The sequence below is a fragment of the Clytia hemisphaerica genome, unplaced genomic scaffold (genome assembly GCF_902728285.1).
Source record: "Clytia hemisphaerica strain Z4C2 unplaced genomic scaffold, Clytia hemisphaerica genome assembly, whole genome shotgun sequence".
Taxonomy (NCBI): domain Eukaryota; kingdom Metazoa; phylum Cnidaria; class Hydrozoa; order Leptothecata; family Clytiidae; genus Clytia; species Clytia hemisphaerica.
In genome coordinates, this window is record NW_027103587.1 from 913,781 (window position 1) to 936,851 (window position 23,071).

At 35.9% G+C, this 23,071-nt stretch overlaps 1 protein-coding gene across 2 annotated transcripts in view; it reads left to right on the forward strand.

The window, feature by feature from the left end:
• Positions 1 to 23,041, forward strand: part of LOC136801423 (intraflagellar transport protein 140 homolog) — a 33,358-nt gene extending 10,317 nt beyond the window's left edge. The window contains exons 12-32 of one of the 2 annotated variants that reach the window (XM_067058059.1): positions 499 to 626; positions 1,469 to 1,586; positions 2,206 to 2,350; positions 2,890 to 3,050; positions 3,312 to 3,399; positions 3,770 to 3,813; positions 4,228 to 4,424; positions 5,168 to 5,245; positions 5,613 to 5,793; positions 6,133 to 6,216; positions 6,646 to 6,752; positions 7,212 to 7,307; positions 8,486 to 8,762; positions 9,361 to 9,434; positions 10,079 to 10,130; positions 10,587 to 10,769; positions 11,591 to 11,791; positions 12,302 to 12,514; positions 12,970 to 13,136; positions 18,274 to 18,415; positions 22,325 to 23,041. In XM_067058059.1, the coding sequence (XP_066914160.1) occupies positions 499 to 626; positions 1,469 to 1,586; positions 2,206 to 2,350; positions 2,890 to 3,050; positions 3,312 to 3,399; positions 3,770 to 3,813; positions 4,228 to 4,424; positions 5,168 to 5,245; positions 5,613 to 5,793; positions 6,133 to 6,216; positions 6,646 to 6,752; positions 7,212 to 7,307; positions 8,486 to 8,762; positions 9,361 to 9,434; positions 10,079 to 10,130; positions 10,587 to 10,769; positions 11,591 to 11,791; positions 12,302 to 12,514; positions 12,970 to 13,136; positions 18,274 to 18,415; positions 22,325 to 22,570 (2,982 nt within the window). In that variant the 3' untranslated portion in view covers positions 22,571 to 23,041. The remainder of the gene's footprint in view (positions 1 to 498; positions 627 to 1,468; positions 1,587 to 2,205; positions 2,351 to 2,889; positions 3,051 to 3,311; positions 3,400 to 3,769; positions 3,814 to 4,227; positions 4,425 to 5,167; positions 5,246 to 5,612; positions 5,794 to 6,132; positions 6,217 to 6,645; positions 6,753 to 7,211; positions 7,308 to 8,485; positions 8,763 to 9,360; positions 9,435 to 10,078; positions 10,131 to 10,586; positions 10,770 to 11,590; positions 11,792 to 12,301; positions 12,515 to 12,969; positions 13,137 to 18,273; positions 18,416 to 22,324) is intronic. The other variant, XM_067058060.1, reaches the window with a different exon arrangement.
• Positions 23,042 to 23,071: the final 30 nt, after the last annotated feature.

The window sequence follows — 23,071 nt, forward strand, 5'->3', positions numbered from 1 at the left end:
TTATTACAAGAGCATGACAATTTGGTTTCTAAACGTGTTTCTTTATAAGAAACAAACGACTAATTTTAATAGATCGTCACTATTTGTGTTCTGAATGATTGTTTAATGGTCACGCTTATGTAGATATCTTAACTTTTTGGGAAAATCATCCTAATATTCTTTTACAGCATTCTTAGGTTAGGATCGTAATTCAGACTAGATTTAACATTTAGTGAATGCGTCTCAAGTATAAAATGGCATTTTTGTGAAAGGAGTGAGCCTTACTTGGGGGTAATTGGCAGTTTATAATTGAAAATGGCATTCTTAGTTTGAATAGCAAAACTCCATGATGGTGATATCCTTACTTAACATTTTTCTTAATTTTTCATCATGGACATTCTTACAAAGTGTATTCTTACAAAAAAAAGCGTGTAGATGGAAAGTAAAACTTCTAGTTCTGTTCTCTGTAAGAAAGTCGACATGAATTTTTAAATTGATGATATTTGTTACAACATGCAGGGTACTATCAAACAAGAGATGAAGTTCTCAGAAACAGAGGGCGACCCTTCAGTGATGAGCATATGTGGTCCATATATGGCGGTTGGTACCACTAAGTCAATACTCAAGATATTTGACCTCTCAAGACGGTAAGTTTCTTGATCTTTCCACTGTCAAATATCAGTACACCTGTAACTGGCCGCCTTTTCCTTTCATGGATGAATGTATTTTCTATAGTGGAGATTATTTGTCTAGATCCTGACTGACTGAGAACCTCAGTTTTACGTGTCATTTTTGCGGGTCGTTCCCGGGGGAGGGGGGGGGTACTTAGGCAAATGAAGGGTACGGTGTGTGCCGCCCTTAAGGGTACCTTTTTTGGTTTTGATTTTGGAAAAATCAGAAAATCAATTTTCAGTCCCACTAAGGGTCGAAGAAAAAGGAGGATTTCAACTTTTTACCCCCGGAAAGATCGAAATTTGGTCAAGATTGGTCAAATTAGTCCCAATAAGGGTTGCAAAATTCACAACATTTTCTTTTCAACTTTTTAGTCCCAGTAAGGGTCTAAGGGTCGAAAAGTCGGGTGGCACCCCCCCCCCCCGTCAACTCACAATCCTAGTACCCCCGGGGGTTGTTCCACATCGTTTCAGTCATCCATCTATTTTCAAAAAGGGTAGATGTAACTCTATATTTTAAACGTTGGAAGAGAAGAAAAGATTTTTGAAGAAATTTGGGTGTTTTCCATTTAAATGATGGAAGGTTTTGAAAATGATCATTAGGTATCGGAAATGATAACTGTACAATGTCTGAATTTTGTACAAACTTTTTGAAATATAATGTATGCTCACTCATTATTTCCTTGTAGCGATTGTCTCTTTTCTATTTTCAAGAACAAAAGTAGAATGTCAGGATATATTTTTCTCCAGAAGAATCAAGCGTTTTCATAAGAAAGAAAAAACATGTATAATTCACTTTATCTACTCCATTTTTTCAGAGAGGCTCGTCAGATTAGTATCTCCAAGAACCTGGAAGATGCAATACCAAGTTTCGGTTCAATACAATGTTTACGGTGTAATTGTAATGGAAGCAAGGTCGCATTCATATCGCAAAACGTATGTTTTAGCATAATTTTTACCGTCTATATTTAGGGGGGGGGGTCTTGGATTTTGATTAAAATCAGACAAGGGGGATGTTGCCAGTTAAGGGGGGGTCTTCCTAAGGGGGTCTTCATAAAATTATGTACAAAATTGTTTCTTTCTGAAAAAGTTCTAAAGAATTTCCAAAGGGGGTCTGAGTTTTCAAATGAAATTTAATGTATGGGTTACCACTTAAGGGGGTCTGGACCCCTTCAGAACTAGAATGTTTAGTGTTTGCCATCTTTCTAAATAATTAACAATGCCCGAGACTATCATTGATGTAATAATCCTCCTTACCACCACCATAGACCAGAGTTTGATTCTGTCTGAAATTTGTTTCTCTGATAATTTTTGCTGTCGCTGATTCCAGTGAGGTAGATTAAAAAACACGTGAACGAGATCGCCGTTTTGGACACCAAAATTTCCAAACAACAAAAAATTTACTTGAACTTCAAAGGAATGGAGAGCACAATGTTTATTTATGTTTTTTAATTTATCGCCATTATAACCGTATTTTTTATACCTTTAAGGTAAACTTTTCAATCTTTTTAATGTCCTCTTATTCTGATAGATGATATTTTTTTTTTCACATCAGAATTTCGTAACGAGCGCCTTTCTGTACATATGGGATGTAGAAACAGACACAGTCCAATGTTTTAATTTCGCGACTGGGGAAGGTATCGAACAAATGGATGATAATTTGACTGCTGCTCAAGAACAACTCACTTCCAATATCAAAGGTTTGTTTAAGAAAGAAAAAAAGAAAATTCTACAGAACTTTATACTCTTTTGTGTATAATGGTCGTGGTTAAACCTTTTTGAAAATCAACTATAAAGCCCCGCAAGTGTTTCTAAATTTTCGGTGTGGTGAGCTTTGTCCAAAGAATTTCTCTATATTTTCCAAGTTTAAATGAAACAATGCGCCATCTTTACAGAAGACCAAAGTTCATCGCCGGGGGTGAGAGAATGGCTTATATAGGCCTTTTCATAAACTATTTTGAGTGCAACAACTACCTGAGTTTTCAAATTTTGCTCTTATAAATAGAGTGAATTAATTCCTCAATCAATTACGATATCAATATTATTTTGAACAAGCTAAGCGTTGCTCGTGGCATAATTTAAACTGAACTGAACTATGGTCTACTTTTAAAGATGGCGCATAATTTTTGCTTCAACCAGATACTGAGAAATCCCATCTAGTGTTGTATGTATGATATCTGCTGCTTTGTTAGCATTCTCAATACGATAATAGATTATCAGTACATTGTTTTGACCACAGGCTACGTTCCAAGTGACATCCATTGGGATTCTGACGAAGCAAAGTTGTTGGTGTGTGAAGCCATCAAATCATCACTGGATAAACCGTCATCAAACGAACGCAACAAACCAGGCGGCGGATTCTCAAGAAAAGTTAGTAATCTCAAGACCAAAGAACCAGAGGTTAATTTCTTATACATTAGTCAGGCTTCTTTTGACAAAAACACGATCTAAAATTTGGCGGATTTGTTTCCTCCATTTGATAAAAACTTTCAAGTGAGCCAACGCCTAAATTCACTAATTTTGGTGACGTCAGCATTTTTTAGAAAATGCACATCTTATATTATCTGCTGTTTGAAATGCGGTTTGAAAGGAAACTTAATTATGAAAATTTTTCAAAGGTTTTATCTAATTTAAACCAATTTCATTCATCTTCTTTAACAGCCTACAAACATCATCGTCACAATGTTTAGCACGCCTGACCATGGATTGATTGTTCAAGATCATTTCAACAAACAAAAAGCTGATTATTGTAAGTAATGGTCACACTTGAATATCAAGCGATAGAATTTCCTTTACCATATTACTTTTTGACAGTTTTAGATAATACTGAAAATGGGTTCATTTTTTCGGGATGAGCTGGAGTTTTTACAAGATACTTCACTAATTGGTCATTTAAAGTGATAGAGATGACGCGTTCTTTAGAAAAAGTAATAAGATTCTTTTATTACATCTTAACGACCAACCAAATCTAATAAGAGCTTGTAAAAACTCCAGCTTGTCCCATTTTTTCCGGTTAAAATTTAAGGATGAGGGTCCTTTCAAGATCTTAATTACTCCCTGATATTTCTACATCATTAGGGATTAACTTAATTGAGAATTGTTCTTTTTTATATTTTTAGCATTTCTTGGAATTTCTACGCCATGGTTTTATTTTGCCAAAGGAGTAAGTTTTCTGTTTCTTCAATATTTGATGTCTGACCTTATTTTTCTTAAATTTGCGATCTGACTTCCACTTTATAATTTACCTGGACTGTCACAGAAAACTAGATTTCAGAACAGTCAGAACTTCCCCTGTACTGGAACAAAGCATTTTGATATTTTTAAGAGCTAGCCAGAATGTCCACTTTGCTAAGTGAGTACAATCGAAATTTGATCAAGTTTTATTACATGTTGAAAAAAGACCTTTTGTTTCAGTCGTTAGAACACACAAAAGAAAATGAAGAGATCGAACGGGGTCACATTATGGAACAGCTTTTCGGGTCACATCTTGGGGCAAACGGGTCACATCTTAAGGCAGGTTTCACATCTTCGGGAAATCGGGCCACATCTTGGGGCTGTACAACCTCTTTTATTTCAGTCGTTAGAACACACAGAAGAAAATGAAGAGAGCGAACAAGCGAAAAATGAAGAACGAATTATTCAAACTCCCATGAGAGATTTTGCCGGTCTCGAAGATTGTGATGAGACGGTGAAGAAAGCCATGACTAACTTCAGTTATCTTTCGGCTATCGGTAATATGGATGAAGCTTTTAAAGCCATCAAAACTATCAAAAGGTAATCTTCATTCTTGGGATTTTTAAAATTGCTTCTGATATATTTCAGTTATAAATTGTTCTTAGCTCTCAACATCGTTTTTTTAATTGTTCGATATAATTATGGTGATTGTGATTGGCTAGTATGTCTACTTGTAGTTTTTTTTAACATCAATTTCAAACGGAAACGGGGTTATAACATTCTTCTAAAAGGGATCCCAAGTTATAGGAGAGGGAAAATGTTTGAATGGGAGGGTAGAGATCTGCTATCTATGGTCTAGATTGTTCATACTATCCACGAATGTTTCGACGACATGTTTTTTATAAGTATAACGTTTATAAGCATACGCATGCTCCTAAACACCTTGGCACCTTAAAGCTTTTTTCACATGCACGTAAAATTTTACTTTAGACCTTACGGTAAATCGTTCGCAAGGCTGTCTTTTGGGAATTTCCCCAACATAATGTAGAGTTTTTGTTGATTAAGAGGGTCTTACGTGACTTTTCCTTCCGGTCAAAACTTTTTGAACATAAGCAAACTCTACATAAGGCCTTAAAACACTACGTAAGCTTAGGGAAATTCCCCACCCTTCAAGGTCTTAAGTAAAATTTTACGTACGTGTGAAAAAAAACTTAAGAATGGCTCTAATTTTTTAAGGACAATAGCATAATGCGAGCCTTATATAGGAGATAGACACTTGCATATTAAAAGAACAAAACCTTTATTTCTTTCAATCTCTTGTTCAATGTATATTCCACCTTCAGGTTAGATTTTTCAAGATTAGAGTTGGATGTTCTTGGGTTTGATGCTTACAGATCAGGAAGAAAGAATGTTCAGAGAAGGTTTGATTCGTTTAACAGTTATTTCAGTATTTTTTCAGTATTCCAGTATGCAACCAGAAAATTAGTATGTCTTGTAATAGTATCTTTTTTAGTAGCATTTATACTTATTTGCCTTAGATTCACCAAGAAATCTAGCGTTCTTTGTACAGGAAAAGTGGTCTCCAGAAAAGTAATCTGTCGTCTGCAAATCTTTGGGTTTTTCTCCAAAGCTACTATCAAGTGATTAACAAGTTAGCAGAGAATAATAACCATAGAAACGACTAAGTAGATATTACTTCAGAAGCATTGTATAAGATAAAACTTCATATACAAAACAAAAATTAGAAAAAGTATCATTGATTTTCGTTCTATTATTTCTTGTTTTCAGTGGCTCAGTCTGGGAGAACATGGCGCGCATGTGCGTCAAAACCAAACGGTTAGACGTTGCCATGGTTTGTTTAGGGAACATGGGGAATGCAATAGCCGCCAAAGCTGTAAGGGAATGTCAGAGAGAGGAAAGCGATGTCAATGTACAGACAGCCATGTTGGCTATACAGATCGGAATGTATGTAAGTAGAAATAATATTTTCAGGAACAAAATGTCATCATTATTGGTTCATTTTGAATGTCTTCTAGAAATTTTTTGTTATTGTGTTTTTCGGTAAGATTTTATCTCCATAATAATTGAGAATCAGTTTATAAGGGCCTGCGATATTTTCTAAAACACCTATTCGACCCTAGCCGATTATTTAGGGGCATTTCATAACTAGGTTATCGTGAAATCCTATTCAACAGTCTTTATAGCAATTTTTCTGTTGACTGAGATGGAATCAGGGTGAAAAATGAATTTATACTATAGACAAAGAGGTGTGTATCAACAACTTCGTTTCATCTTTTTTGTATTTCAGAAAGAGGCAGAAGAACTTTACAAAGAAAGCGGACGTTTCGATTTGTTGAATGAATTTTATCAAGCCTCTAACCAATGGAGCAAGGTAAGTAAACCTTCCGTGTTATTTCATGTTATAACTTTTCAGCTGGTACACATTTTTTTAACTCCAAATTTCAGATCAGTAAGGACTGGGGTTGTTTGGCGTTCTAGCTCATTTTTTGAGAAATTAGCTTTCACCACTCCTAATATTATACCATATTTATGCTTATTGGGTAAAGGGCTATCGTTTACCATGCTTAGATTATCTAAAAAACTTTTACTTTGCGAGATAATAAAAAAACTTGGTTGCTTATAAAAAAACATGTGTATGTACCGTTGTTTCAACGTGTATTCGATGCAAAACTCTTTGTCTGTGAAAGAACAACATTAAGCTTTGAAAATGGCGAGTTTTAACTTTTTCCGAACATTCATCCAGTTTCCAGAATCCAGACCACATAACTCTCAAAAGATGTTTGTTTTGTTTACATTTTAGGCTCTTGAATGCGCGGACACGCACGACCGCATCCATTTGCGTACGACGCATTATAATTATGGAAAATATTTGGAAGATGAGGGAAGGATTGATGAAGCCATTAAACAGTAAGATATATTTTAAAAGCTTTTATCGGCCTGAAATGTCTTTGAATATTTGAAAAGAATTTGTTTGTGTCTGTTATTTATGAGACCATATCATTAAAGTCAAATTGACAGTCTTAACTGTGACGTCTGCATCGCGTTCGCAAAATCAGCACATAACTTTGTATATGTTTTATTGATTTTTTCGATGTACATTTGCATAATAATTGGAACCCTTGCCATTTTCTGTGTATTCTATCTATCGTTGCAATTGTAGTGGAGTCTCCAAAACTCGAATACACACGGGGGGGACAAATTTGTTCGAGTTAGGGGAATAGAGTAAGGTTTGTAAGGTCATAAATCTTGTTCAAGTTAAGGAGGCATTCGGGCTATAGAGGTTCGAGTTGAAGAGACTCCGCTCTATTAGAAACCTCGGCAAGACATTCTAATTCGATATTAAAACCTTTTACTTCCTTCATCAAGGTTCGAAAGTTCCGAAACATACCGTATTGAAGTGCCACGAATGTTGAATGAAGATTATACTCGACTGGAGAATTATATTCGACGACAAAATGAACCGTGAGTAACAGAAGTTTCGTTTCGTTTTTCGCACATTTCATTTTTTTGCCGTAATTTCTTTTCGCTGCCTTAAGTGGATTAAATTTCGCTTGAATTACTAGATATCCATGATTTTCGCAAATTTCGATCGTTTTCGCGAAAGTTAGTCCCGGCGAAAAGTTTAGAATCCCTAAATTGGCCAAAATCGAAAAAGAGAGTGGATACGACGTGAGAAGTGTTTCTGTTTATAAATCATACTTCATCAGAGGGTTTTCCGTACGGGAATTTTTTTATCAAACAAACAATATGCACTTTAGGCGTACAAAGTTTCGCGAGCAGAAACTTTCGCGAGGACGAAAAATCGTGAAATTCACGACATTTACTTTCGCCAAAATTCGCGAAAATCGTGAAAGTTTCTACTCGCAAAAGTTTGTACACCTAAAGTACTACCAAGCGATAAACGTGAGATACACTCTGGTACAGAGTAGTGAAAAGGCAGCTGATTTGGGAAAATTCGTACACAAGAAATTTTTAGAATCGCGATTTGCGAAAAAAAATCCACTTAAGGTGTATACTAGACGTCACCCACGTTTTTTTACGCAATTAACGGCTATTCCACTTTGCAACGTTTTTCGAATGTTTTGAGCCCAGTTTTTCGGGCTCCAAACATTCGATTTTTTGACGTCACTTTAAACTTTCGAAGCTCTTGCAGTAGCAAAAAAATCGAACTTGAGCACTTGAAAGGCTTCTATTTTTCGAAAATCATTAAAGTGGAACTCAGCAAGAGACGAAATGAAAAATTCCGGTGTTTAATGAGTTCCTCGCTACTTAAGGTGTAGCTCATCTCAGTTTGTGTGTATTTTGTTTTGTCTTGTGATCAAATTTGGTGATTTTTCGAGCTTTATATAAAAGCAGTCAAATACTCTACTCCTGATACGACACAAGAAATGGTAAACCTGTAAAGTGACTTTCACTCAGACAGGAAAAATACAGTTAACTCTCTCTCTAATCCGAACCTCTATAATCCGAATCTTTTTGTAATCCGAACTCGAACATTAGTCCCTCAGGTGTAAAGTAGTGTAAAATGCTTTCTATAATTCGAATCTTATTTGATGTCTTAGTCCCTTGAAAATCGAATTGGAGAGATGCAACTGCAGTTACATTCCTTTAAAGTAAAAAAAATATTTTCTCTTCCACAGGAAATTATATAAATGGTTTGCGCAATATCTTGAAAGTTCGAGCGACATGGACGAAGCATTACAGTACTACACAATGGCTAATGATTATCTAGCCCGTGTTCGAATACATTGTTTTTGTGAGGAATTCGACCGCGCGGCCGAATTGTGTGATGAGACCGGCGATAAAGCTGCTAGCTACCATCTAGCGCGTCAGTTTGATAACAATGACGAGATCAACAAAGCTATCCATTATTTCTCGAGAGCTCAAGCTTATTCGAATGCTATACGACTCGCAAAGGTATTTGAATGTAGTTAGCTCTAATATGCTTTTGATAAGGTTGAGTAGAATTCAATATAAACCTACTCTGTATTCTTAAGTGTTTGTCACTATTGGACTGTTCCATTAAATTTCCATACAGGGGGGTGGACGAACCTTTTTAAGGCAAAAAAAGATTTTTTGGAAATGTGTGGATACCCCCTGGAAAATGGCAAAATTTGAAAAAGAAGCCCTGGGAAAATTTCTTTTATATCTTAAAAAGTAAGGGTAGATGAACTAAAATGAGTCTTTTTCCCCTGGAAATTTTAGAAAAAACTTTCACCTCCAGGAAAAAATATTTGATATTTAGACCCCCTGGAAATTCTTCTCCGATTACCCCCTGGAAATGTTCATCCACCCCTGTATGGATATAAAACGAAATGGCCAATCTTTCGAATGTTGGAATGGCCCATTGAATTACTGTCCTCTAATTTGAATGGACCAAGACTCTTTATATTTCTAAAAAAACAGGTGGTCAGAAATATGCAATACACACTGGACCTCATCATCAATTTAACTCTTTATGAGAGGCCTGTGTTTCTTTTATACTTCAATGATGTGTTTCGTTTCTTTCTTTCAGGACAATGAAATGGACCATGAATTAATGAATCTGGCATTGTTGAGCTCCCAAGAAGATATGTTGGACAGTGCTAGGTTCGTTGATGTTCTAGGCATTTGGCCCTGGAAACCTTGGTTAAATATTCTAAAACACAATCAACCCTCTCTAACTCGAACCTTCATTATCGTATCTTTTTGTAGTTCGAACTCAAGTATTGTTTCGCTCAATTCAAAAATCATTATTAAATATACCTTGTACTTCAATTCTGTACGTATGATTCAAATAAAATTATTTGACTCTTGAAGATCGAATTAGAGAGAGTCACCAACTCCTTGTTGAACCAACATTACAATCGTAATTACAATCACAATTTCTCATATTCCTTTGATTCTTCTGTCCGACAGTTTTTTAATGTTGACAGTTGACCCTTTCTGATTCGACCTCAAGGACCAATAATTTTTCTTCGAGTTATAGAAAGATCCGGATTATATTTTAAGGATTTTACACCACTTTCCGGCTGAGGGGACCCGTGTTTTAGTTCGAGTTATAGAAAGATTCGAATAAGAGAGGTTCGAATTAGAGAGAGTTGACCATAATAATGATTGTATTCAAAGTTCATGAAAAGTTTAAGTTAAGAATATACAGTTTTTTCATTATTTTTCGTGGATGACAACGAAATCCGCGAAATCTAATCCCTGTGAAAATTGCTCCTATTACATTGTACATGTTTTTCTTTCAGATACTTCGAAATGAAAGCGATGGAAGACAAAGCAGTCATTCTTTACCATAAGGTTCGTCAAATGTTTTCTGTCATTGTACATAGTTCTTTTGTCTCAGCGACGTACAAAAATAGGCTTTTTCGTCTCAAAATTCAACAAAATACAACAAAATTCTGCATTTTCCGTTGCACAACCAAAAAAATCTGCTTTGTCAACTGAATTTTGTGATTGAGCTGTTAAAATGATTCGCAGAGAGTGTGAATTTCGAATCCTTTTTTTTCAAATTAATGGGTGTTCAGGATTATAGTGTACGGCTTAACAATGTGGAAAGAATTCTACTCCACTAATGGACTGTTTTTAGATTGTATGCTTCGAAATGCTTGATGGATAGTCTATAGCTTTAGACGATTTGACCATGAACTCATCGAGGTAGGGGTTTGAACCGGCCTAATTTGCTTAATATGGTTTTAACAAAAAGGAGATTTCTATTGATTCAAACGTTATAAAGTAATCGGTCTCTTTTGGTAGGGCGGGCGTCCATCGAAAGCGATCGATCTGGCTTTCAAGACGGAGCAATTCGGAGCTTTGCAACTCATCTCCGAAGACTTGGACGAGAATGCGGATCCAGAGGTTTTGCGAAAATGCGCTGAATTTTTCATCGACCATGAACAATACGATAAAGCTGTCAATCTTCTGGTCGTCGCTAAAAAGGTAGGTCTCGTTTTTTCACCATTACATACCGTACGCTCTTTCTCTAATAAGCGACACAGCGCTCTTAAATTTTGACTTCATTAGGAGTAGCGCTGTTTAGAAGGTAGGGTTCTTTTTAATTTGAAATATTTACTATTCAGACTGGTTCAGACAAAAAGAACAAGCTCTAAGATTTGTTTGCTTGCTCATTGATTTCAAACCTCTAACTAATTCATATTGAATTGGCTCATTTATGAAGAGAGAAAGGAATTTTTGGATACCCAACACAAAATCGTACACATTAAAAAAAGAATGTATCTAGCCTAATATGAAAAATGGTATGGAAAAAATGGTTTTTTATCTGTAAAAATGAAACTGTTTAGGGGTTTTGCCTACAACGTCAGTTTCTTGGCCTTAAAAACTTTGCCACGCCCATTTCACAGGCCTCTTCTCAAAAAAGCCTCAAGATCTTGTCTACTTCCGAACCACTCACACGGTTGTCCGTCCCACGAAAGATGCTACGAATCCTAAGGGTTTCCTCCATACTATAAGAAATTATTGTCTTATAAAGGTAAAAAAATTCGTCAGTTGCCGATAATTTCGACACTTTAAACTGATGAATTTTCTACCGGTAAGGTACGCCTTTTTCATTTATTCTATTTCCCTTCAGTTCGAGAAGCGTTAGACATGTGAAGATTTCAAATGGAGAGTGCGGGGAAGTCATCGTAACAATAAACTGTACCTTCAAAAGATTTTTTGTACAAGATCGGTTGAGAAGGCCCTCGTGTGCCTGGACTGTAATTTTTTATAATAATAATAATCATTTACTCTATTTCTTTCAGTTCGAGGAAGCGTTAGACATGTGTTTAGACCACCACATTACAATCACAGAAGAAATGGGTGAAAAACTCACTTTACCCAAAGATTACGAAGATGCGAAATATCGTTTACGTTTATTGGAGAAATTGGGTGAAGTGGCTTTCAAACAAGGCTCGTATCATTTGTCTACCAAGAAATTCACTCAAGCCGGCAACAAAATTAAGGTCGGTTTCTTACTTTCAACTTTTTTCCTACCATCATTATTTATTGGCAATAATTCTTTTACGCGAAGAAGATAAGAAGGTTAATTTTACACTCATTGAAAATGACTTCGATTTGTAGGAATAACAGATTGGGCTTTTTCAGAAAAAATTTGAATATGGTGGGGGGGTGGACAAAGTGACTTTTGGAGCATCAGTTGACCCCTGGACAACCCAAATTACCCCCGGAAAGAGGAAATTTACCCCCGGACAAGGCAAAAGCAGCAAAAACTACTACATCGTTACAAAAATACGAAATAGAAAATAAAAAGACACAAAAAGCTCAAATGCATGGATAAAATGAAAAAATTGAACATAAAATTCTCAAAACGTTGGAAAAACTTCCAAAATTTTATTTTTATTTCGATTTTTGAATTTTCAGGATCGGTCGGACTTTACAAACAACTAATCAAATTGGTCTCGCCTTACTTGCTATTATCCAATTTCATATTCTATTAATGACATCTCTTTCAGGCGATGAAAGCACTCTTGAAATCTGGTGATACGGAGAAAATCATCTTTTTCGCCGGAGTATCACGACAGAAAGATATCTACATCATGGCTGCAAACTATTTACAATCCCTCGATTGGAGGAAAGATCCAGAGATTATGAAAGGAATCATAAACTTCTACACTAAAGGACGAGCGCTCGATTCGCTTGCTTCTTTTTATGACGCATGTGCACAGGTAATATTTTCAACACCTCATTTGGTTATTCTACCGCTCTCTTAGCTTGAGATGTTATATTTTCCGTACACAGTGTGCCTGCAAAACCAAGTGAAAGAATGAGTGTGGTTTTGTGAAAAATCAAGGCAAAAATCCAGGGGAGGGATTGTACATCAAAGGTTGAAATAATAATGCAACATAGAGATTTGAAATCTTTCTCTGTTTGTAATGTCCCATTTGAGATGAATTTCTTGTCTGATACTTCATGTGAAAGTTTCTTCAAGCATAAAAATAGAAATGACCACGACATTTTTATTGGCTGAATTTTTAATCAAACTACGTTTAAGCTCTAGTTTAGACGGCCCACTTTCTGCCCTGCCTATTCTAATTGTGAATTAAAGTGGGCACAAAGCGGGCTGTCTAAAGTGGGCTGTCTAAAGTCGGCCGTCTAAACTAGAGCTAATTTCTTTCAAAAGGTCGAAATGGACGAATTCCAGAATTACGAGAAAGCGTTTGGAGCTTTATCAGAATCCTACAAATGCTTGAACAAAGTGAAACCGAAAAATCAAACGGAACATGAAGATAGAGTGGCCACCATCAAGGCTAGACTTACTGTTATGAAGAAGTTCATCCAGGCTAAAAAGTATGTTACGTTTTCATTATTTCTGTATCTTACACTAAAGGCTTCTTCTTTCTCAGACGGATTACAAAAAGAAAAGAAATTCTAAGCTTTCCAAATTCAAAAACAACAAGACGACTTGAAGTCGAAAATTTCGCCTAAATTTTAAACTGCATGGGGAAAAAACAAGAAGTAGAGATGAAAGCTAATCTGAAGTCTACTTTACATACATCGAGCCTTGATGAAACAATTTTATATGAACAACGAGGCTCAAAATCGCTAAAAAGATAACATCAATTTACGAACAATGGTTGTTTATAATTCTTAAGAACTAATAACTGAAGGGCATATCACCATCTATAAAGAGTTATTAATTTGATTCTTATAGAAAAAAAAATACCTTACCAGGGAAAACTTCGTCCGGGAAAAGTGACGAAATTTTGGCCAAGTGACGAATATTTTTCCCCGACGAAAATTTACCCCGGCCTTAATGCGTTTACCAACTACCAGCAAGTGACGAATATTTTTTCCCCGACGAAGTCTTCCCCGATAATGTAAATATGTTCATATTGGGTGCCATCCCTTGATTACTTTGTAAGAACTAATTATCGAAGGCTATATCACCTTCTAACGAGAGTTATTGATTTGATTCTTATAAAGTACATATGCTTATAAGAAAAATAAATATGCTCATATTGTGTGCCATCCCTTATTTACCTTGTAAGAACTAATTACCGAAAGGTATATCACAGTCTATCAAGAGATATTGATTCGATTCTTATAAAGTATATGCTTATAAGAAAAATAAATATGCTAATATTGTGCACCATCCCTTGTTTACTTTGTAAGAACTAATTACCGAAGGGTATATCACCGTCTATCAAGAGTTATTGATTTGATTCTTATAAAGTATATACTTATAAGAAAAATAAATATGCTCATATTGTGCACTGTCCTTTGATTACTTTGTCAGAACTAATTACCGAAAGGTATATCACCGTCTATCACGAGTTATTGATTTGATTCTTATAAAGTATATGCTTATAAGAAAAATAAATATGCTAATATTGTGTGCCATCCCTTATTTACTTTGTAAGAACTAATTTTTTATTTTATTTTTTTTATTTATTTAACATTTATTCGACTTCAATTTTTACAAAATTGTTCTTCCGTCTAAACTAAGAATTATAAAAATGAAAATGCAAAAGATATAAATTATTAAATTATTAAATATAGTAAAATTTTTATATTGATTTAAAATGTAATTAAAGAATGCTAAAGACACAGGACTGGCAAGAGATTGAATTGAGGATGAGATATAGGTATAGAGCTAGGCCTGCTGGAAGTCAAGAAAACATGGACGGTAAACAAAAGGCTGTAAGATTAATAAGTCAGTAAAGAAAAAAAAAATTTATACCGTAAAATACATAACTAATTAAAGTAACAAAATATTATAATGCTAATTATAATCACAGGGATAAAAACCCTGGCTAATGCTTTATCAAAATAATATTTAGCTTCTTTATAAAATTCTTCTAGTCGTCTTAAAGATTTTATGTTTTCTGGCAGATCATCATACCAACGAGCTTGACATTGAAATGTACCATCATTAACAACTTTGATCATTGGTTCTTTGAGTGTACAGCGAAGCTTCTTACTAGGGTTAGAGAATTCGACATTTAGATAACTGGGATGATTTTTATCTTCGACGTGACTTGTGAACAATTTTAGCGGTGTTAAGTTCGATGTACTCTTTGACTGGTAGCCATTTTAGTTGAATTACGTCATTTAAAGTAGCGAATCGAGAAAGCACGTACCCAGCTGCAATGTTTTGGATCTTTTGAAGACGTTCTACTTGGTACTTTGGAATTTGCGCATAGACAACATTGCTGTAGTTAAGCTTGGATAATATCATCGTTTCAGCCAGAGTCTTGCGAACATGAAATGGAGTAAAGCGACTGAATTTTCGTAGTGCTCGTAATGTTCCTTGAGAGGATTTGATGATTTCGTTGATATGTGTTGACCATGTTAAGTTATGATCAAGATAGACACCAAGCAATTTAACGTAGGTTTTGTGCTCGATTGATCGGCCAGAGCAGCGGAATAGTTGGCTTTGATTTTTTGGAAAATTCCTCAAGCGTTGAGAATGAAAAATGATGAGTTGTAGTTTGTCACTATTAAATAGTAGGTTACTGTCTTTTGACCACGACTGAAGGTTCTCAACATCCTTCTCCATATCCTTGATGGTTTCCTGCAAGTCCTTGAGTTTACAGTGACGGTAAAGGGTGGTATCGTCAGCGTATTGAATACTGGATGATGTTACTTGATCTGAAAGCTCGACGACATAAAGGTTGAATAACACAGGGCCTAATATACTACCCTGTGGAACTCCAAAATACATAGGTTTTAATGAAGAGGTTTTATCCTCAACCTGTACATACTGTCTCCTCTCCAATAAATAGCTCGATAGGATTTGTAGAGAATCAGAAGAAAAATTCATATCTCGAAGTTTCAACAAGAGATTAAGATGGTCTATTGTGTCAAAGGCTTTGGAGTAATCAATTAGAATGGAAAGAGTTACTTCACTTTTGCTCATTGCTTTCTTGATGTCATCTCGAAGCTTGATCAGTAAGGTAGTTGTAGAATGTCCTTTACGAAACCCGGACTGCGTTTGACGATAGAGAGCTTTATCTTCAATAAATTTACAGAGCTGATGTCAAGATAACTCGTTCAAAGACTTTCGAGAGCAAGGGAGTACCGATATTGGGCGATTAGTCTTTGATTTTGATAGGTAGGTCGATTTTCGGAATAGGGCATACACGAGCAATTTTCCATTGTCGAGGGAAGATTTTGTGTCAATGCAGTATTGATGATATTGACAAGTGGCGATGTGATGAATTCCGATATCGGTTTTTACAAAACGAATAGAGATATTATCAGAGCCGCAAGAACAGTCATTTTTCAGGCTTTTAAGATCTGACATACTTCATCATAAGAACATGATGAATTTTAAACGCGTTTTCGTCATCTATCGTTTCGATATTATCTGGTAATGTTGATTCTTCGTTAGGTTTGCGGGTGAGTTCAGATGCTAATTTTGCAATAGTAATCATCATCTCGGATGGATGGTGCTTTAATTCTGGATTTTTGATTATCCAAAACTCGATGTATCGTACTCCAACGGCTTTGGATCCCTCGAAGATAGGGATTTTCTGAAAAAGTTATTTTTGATTTCTTTCAGTCTCTTTTTGTACTTTTTGAGGTTTTCTTTGTAGGTGGTTTTGTCTTGTGGGTTCAACTTAGCCTTGTGACGAGAAAGTTCAAGTTGAGCTCGACAGTTTTTGATAGCTGGGTCCCTCATCCATGGCGCGATGGGGCGGGTCAGCTTCACACGTTTCAGTGGAGCATGATTTTCGATGCATTCGAGGATTAGATAGTTGAGGATATCGATTTGGTCTTCTGGATTGTCGAAAGCATAAATGGTGTTAAAGGGTGCTTGTGCTACATCATTGACATATGAGTTCATATTGAGATTTTTGTCATCACGAAGAAACTTGTAGCGAGGTTGGAATCGTTCCTTTTTAATATTCAGCAAGATGTAGGGGGTATTATGGTCACTTATCTCGAAATACCGAAAGGTATATCACAGTCTATCAAGAGTTATTGATTTGATTCTTATAAAGTATATACTTATAAGAAAAATACATATGCTCCTATGTGCACTGTCCTTTGTTTCTTGAGAACTAATTACCGAAAGGTATATCACCGTCTATCACGAGTTATTGATTTGATTCTTATAAAGTATATGCTTATAAGAAAAATAAATATGCTAATATTGTGTGCCATCCCTTATTTACCTTGTAAGAACTAATTACCGAAAGGTATATCACAGTCTATCAAGAATTATTGATTTGATTCTTATAAAGTATATACTTATAAGAAAAATAAATATGCTCATATTGTGCACTGTCCTTTGTTTACTTTGTCAGAACTAATTACCGAAAGGTATATCACCGTCTATCACGAGTTATTGATTTGATTCTTATAAAGTATATGCTTATAAGAAAAATAAATATGCTAATATTGTGTGCCATCCCTTATTTACTTTGTAAGAACTAATTACCGAAAGGTATATCACAGTCTATCAAGAGTTATTGATTTGATTCTTATAAAGTATATACTTATAAGAAAAATAAATATGCTAATATTGTGTGCCATCCCTTATTTACTTTGTAAGAACTAATTACCGAAAGGTATATCACAGTCTATCAAGAGTTATCGATTTGATTCTTATAAAGTATATGCTTATAAGAAAAATAAATATGCCCATATTGTGCGCCATCCCTTGTTTACTTTGTAAGAACTAATTAACGAAGGGTATATCACCGTTTATCAAGAGGTATTGATTTGATTCTTATAAAGTATATGCTTATAAGAAAATAAAGAAAAAATCCAAACTGTGAATCTAAAGACACAAAGATATATGACGTAATTCAAAGAAAACCCGCGAAAATCTTCTGTGGTTATACGAGCGTGTAATTTGTAAATTAAATTTAGTGAGTTTGTCCACCGTATCGAGTACTTTCGTTTTCTAATTTTTTTATTACACCGCCGCCGCCGCGAAAGGCTATCGTAATACTTTCACTAGGCGAAATTAATAAGAATAAAGTGATTGTGAAAAGAGGAGATGTTAACCTTTCGAGCATCTTGGGGGAGGGGGGCAAAGAGGCTCTCCAAGACGAATGTTTTTTATAACTTTAGAAATATTTATTCAATCAAAAACTTGAAATTTTGCAAGTGCGCATCAAATATCAATTGGCATCTTTGGTGAAAATTTCGCCACTTGACGTCAAAAATATTTACCTTTATAAACCCTGGACCATGCTAACTCCACAATCTTTGATCGGATCAGGACCCTCTAACGTTTTTCCGTTTCACTTTTTGGACCTACCTGGAGTTCCTATTAATTAACCCCTGTTTGTTAGTTAGTTACCAACTTTTCTCGAGATTGGCTGATTTTTTGCTCAAAGATGTATTACTATAAACCCTCGAATATGACGGAGCCCGATTTTTGAAAAAAAAATGGCAATATGCTTCCCCTAGTAAAAAATAATTGAAGATGCTCGAAGTGTTAACTGACTTTGTTTTCGTTTTCGTTTAGATCATACGACTCGAGTATCGACGAATCGATCAAAGCGTGTATCGCATTATTGGACGATCCAGATGTGGAAATAGCCATCCGCGTAGGAGATGTTTATTCGTTTGTGGTCAGTCACTTTACTGCTGCTCAAGATTATCAACAGGTAAGATGAAGAGAAAATATTGACCTTTATTGACCTTGCTAACTCCACTCTACTCTTTGATCGGAGTTTTCTTTTAAAGTGGTACCCGAGAAAGTCATTAACGTCTAACGGCGCTACATCATCAAAAGCATTCTAGCGCTCTCGATACATTTAAACCGCTATTGAGTAATGCTATCATTAGGGTTCCACTTTCAAAAAACTTCGATCAAAGATTTTGCTTGTCCGGGATTAAAAAACTTTGTCCAGGGTATATAAAGGTCAGTGAGAGAAAATTGCTTCGTATTTTATGATAAGCTAATTTCTGACAGTCGATTCTCGTATTTATAATAATAATGATAATTTATTTACAACCACCCATTACTGGGTAAGGTTGGACATCGCCCATGAGGCCTATTCACTTCAGAGAGTTACGACTCTATGTCGAGCTATCAAAAAAGAAAAAAAACTTCAAAATTATTTTTTCTTGCTTAAGGCAAGAGTAAAATATTGGTTTAATGAAACATTTATAAACTCCATAGCTTGGTCAAGTAACGATTTCGTTGGCCGACCTCTTTTAGTGTAGTGATCGTTATTGAAAGTTAGTAATTTGACAGTTCGTGTTACTGGCATACGAATGATATGACTAACGTAATGATGTTGCTGAGATTTTATAAAGAAGCTAACATCAGATGTTCCACATATATTATGAAGTTAATTGTTAATTGCATATCGATAGTCATTAGCATCCGGATTCACAAATCTGAATCCACCACGAATCATTCGACGGAGGAGTTTTCGATACACAACATCCAAACGGTCAAATTGTTTTTGGGTCAGATTCCAGTTCTGACAGGCGTATACTAGCCTACTTCGCACAAAGCTGTTCAGGAAAAGTATGTGAGTTTTCAGATTAATTCGAAAATTCTGAATTAAATTTGACATTTGTTGAAATTTAGTGTTAGCAAGCTGGATGCGGTGGTTTATCTCCTTTTCACCAGTGTTCGGCTGGTTACAATCGAGATAGGCTCCCAGGTATTTGAATTCAGAAACATTGGCTTTAATTCGACAATTGACTTTGGATATGGAGAATTTACTGGATAATTGAGAATCATCGTCTCTGTCTTTTGAGCATTGACAGATAGACCAAACTTGACGAAAACATTATCAAGAAGAATTGTTGCAATTTGTAAACTCTCTTGATCTTTCAAGAATAAGACTAAATCGTCGGCGTAACCGCTCCAGGGTAATATTGATAAGTTTGAGAGATTAATGTTCTTTTTACGAGTCGATAATCTCTCTGCTCGCGAAAGAGAGCTAGTGCTGATTTGGTATTTGTGATCAAAGAACTTGATATCATCATTTAAGTGTGATTTCTCGAGTATCAGACGCATGACGAAATCGAGATATAAGTTGAACAAAAACGGGCTTTCTGGCCCACCCTGGCGGACTCCAGAAGATGTTTGGAATAATTCTCCTTCATAGGTTAGAGAGGTGTGTTGATAAAGTTTTTCCAATATCATGATCATAATCGGTGACTTTTTGTCGGTGAAACGAAGACAAATTGTATCAAACAGCCATTTACGGGGTATATGATCGAAGGCGGCTGAGAGATCGACAAATAATAGATACAACGGCTGTTGTTTTCGATGACTGATTTGGTGTATTCTCTTTACTGTGTAAATCCCATCAGTAGTGCCACGGTTTGGACAGAAACCCGTTCTGTTCGTCGGTTAGTTGACATTCGTACCAGTTGCGGAGTCGGAATAAGATGATATTGACAACGAGCTTACAGATAGTAGATCCGTTACTAAGACCCCGATACTTTGATGCGTCCTTTTTTGAGCCTTTTCCTTTCCAGAGTGTTCTCAGATGGGAGTTACCCCAGGCGTTCGGTAAATCTAGATTTTCCCACAAGTTGTTGGTGATTCTTTGGATTACTTGAATCATTATCGGATGTGAACATTTCTTCAGTAGCTCTGCTTCAACGTCATTGCTTGCTTTATTATTTTTGAGGAGACGGATGTGTTTTTCTATTTCATCGGCTGTAGGTGGGAGGTCGTTGATGACAGTACTGTCAGAAATTTTTCGAAGTTCCTTAACAAATTTCGGAAGTGTCTGATTTATTTCCTCAGGTGACGTATCAATTGATGGGTCAGTAGGGTTGAAATGTTTCTTAAAGTGTTCTAAGAGTTTATCGGTTGGGCAAGCATTGTTTGTTGGTTTGAGGGTAGTTTCTGTCTTTTGGCACGATGGAATAGCTTTTCGATCTGCTTGTTAATAACAAAAGTGTTCATTTTCTCAGCTTCAAGCCTGAAGTGTTCGTTTTTGAGATGACGAGCTCGTAGTCGAATCTTTTTACGGATTCGCTTGATATCCTCAAGATTAACATTTTTAGATGAAAGCTCAGATTTAGTTTGGAAAAGTTCTTGGAGTTTGGCATCTGTTTTCCATGGAGGTGGTTGAGATTCAGATGTCATTGTAGGAAAGTAGATATTGGCAGATTCTTTGATCGTGTTTACAAGTTTTTCGTTTAGAAAATCGTTCGACTCTGAGTTAAGAACGTCATTAGAGTTAAGCTTTCGTGAGACATCATCTTTGAAAAGTCCAGTCATTGCTGGGGTGACTGCTTCGAAATCGATTCTCTTTTGACGTTTGGTATGGGTTCGGTTGATGTATCTTGCTTTCTTTGATGTTGGTGTACAAAGGTGTGCAACAACAAGACGGTGGTCGCTATCAAAGTCGAAAGAGTTAAACACGCGACAGTTTGTAACATATCTACGTAACCAACTTGCACAGAGGATAAAATCGTATACCTTTTTCGTCTTTCCATCTGGGGAGTGCCACGTAATTCGTCTGCAATTTTTATGCGTAAACCAAGTATTCAATACAGACAATTTATTCAGTTCAAAGAATTCGTGGAATCGTTCTCCATTGTCATTAACAATCAAATCGTTAATTATACTTCCTTCTCGTAACGAAGTGTTCGACCAAGCGGCAGATGTAGAAGCGTTGAAATCTCCAATGCAAATCAGTTTTTGGTTCTTTTTCAATGATTTAATTTGTTTATTCAATGTTCTATAAAACAAATTCTTTGACGACTCGGTGCTTTCCTCTGTAGGAGCGTAACAGTTTATTATTTTCAATGAGCAGCTACGGACGATTGCATCAACAACAATAATTCGAGCATCTACTGGTATTACTTCAACAATTTCTATCGACGAGTCTACTTTAATAACAATACCAACACCATGGGTTCGTTTGTTACTATGTCCCGACCAATGTACCTCGTATTTTTTGCCAGAGTTCGATTTAATCAGAGCTGATCCTTTGTTTAGACGTCGAACTTCCTGTAACCCACATATCGAGAGATCGGCTTTGTCAATTTGGTCAACTACACGTTCGAGCTTTTCATCATCTTTCCCTGTTCTAATGTTTATTGTTCCAATTTAGTCAACAAGTAAGCTTTCGAATTTCTTGAAATTGCAAAAGAGAGGACAGAAAAAAGATTCCCAATCTTCTTTTCAGGAAGAAATAATGAACACTCAGAGATTTCAATTAGGTTTTTTACATTAGCCTCTTCCAAAGCAATAGAATTTGTAGACTGACTCAGACCAACATCTACTGGAATACACGTATTCGTTCCTTCGACTCGCGAGTCCTTATTAATAACTTTCTTAGACAACGTTCGCACTCTACGGTTCCGTTTTGCTCCGAAACGAAATAAAGCCATTCTATTGGAGAAATTCAAGTTATACGTCACTTCTAACCAATAGAATGGCTTCATTTCGTTTCGGAATGAAACGGAACCGTTATGTACGAACATAGTCTTAACGCAAACAAATTTTGCGTGTTCATTGCGAGGGGACTGCATTGAAATGTGACAAGAGAAAGGGCAATATATTAATTTTTTCCCTTCAAAATTACCAACAGGCGTACAACCTCATGGAAAACATGCGTCAACGTTTCCCGCATCTCAAAATCCAACAATATATCAAACGTAAAATCATCGAAAGGATTTATAATGAATTACAAATCGCTCTCCCTTCATCCAACCAGAACAACGGTGGAGGACGAAATCAACACCGTGGTGGAGCAAGAGATGACTCTGTGGAAGAGAGCGAAGGGGAAATTGACGAAGAAGTGGATGAAATTGAAGATGACGATGATATGATTTAGTACAAAACACTGTTATTTTTGTCTGGGCAGCTGAGACATTCTTAAAAATGTTCTCCATACATAACACTGTTATTTACTCATGGCTAACTGAGCCATTTGAGAACATTATGTACGAATCGATATTACAGTGGAGTCTCTTTCACTCGAGCCTTTATAACTCGAATGTTTGCTGAACTCAAACAAATTTAAAGATCTTTTTGGCAATTTTCATAGGCCACATTTATACACCTTTTCGATTGTAGTCGCGCAGTCAGGCGTGTGCCACTTAGTTATTTAATTATCGCCCTAAACTCGATCCAATTCTTTTTGATCCATGTTTCTATTGTCTATAGGTGCGAAAAAAGAACTGGGACGGTTTTAGTGGGAAAAAGCTAGGCTCCTGCTCATCCTCTAGCGAAAAAAGTTTCTTATAGAAATATAGGAGATATATCTATAGAGGTTTGCGAATCAAACTAGGAAAAAGCGGACAAATAAATGACGGCGCGGCAATTGGAGGCTATG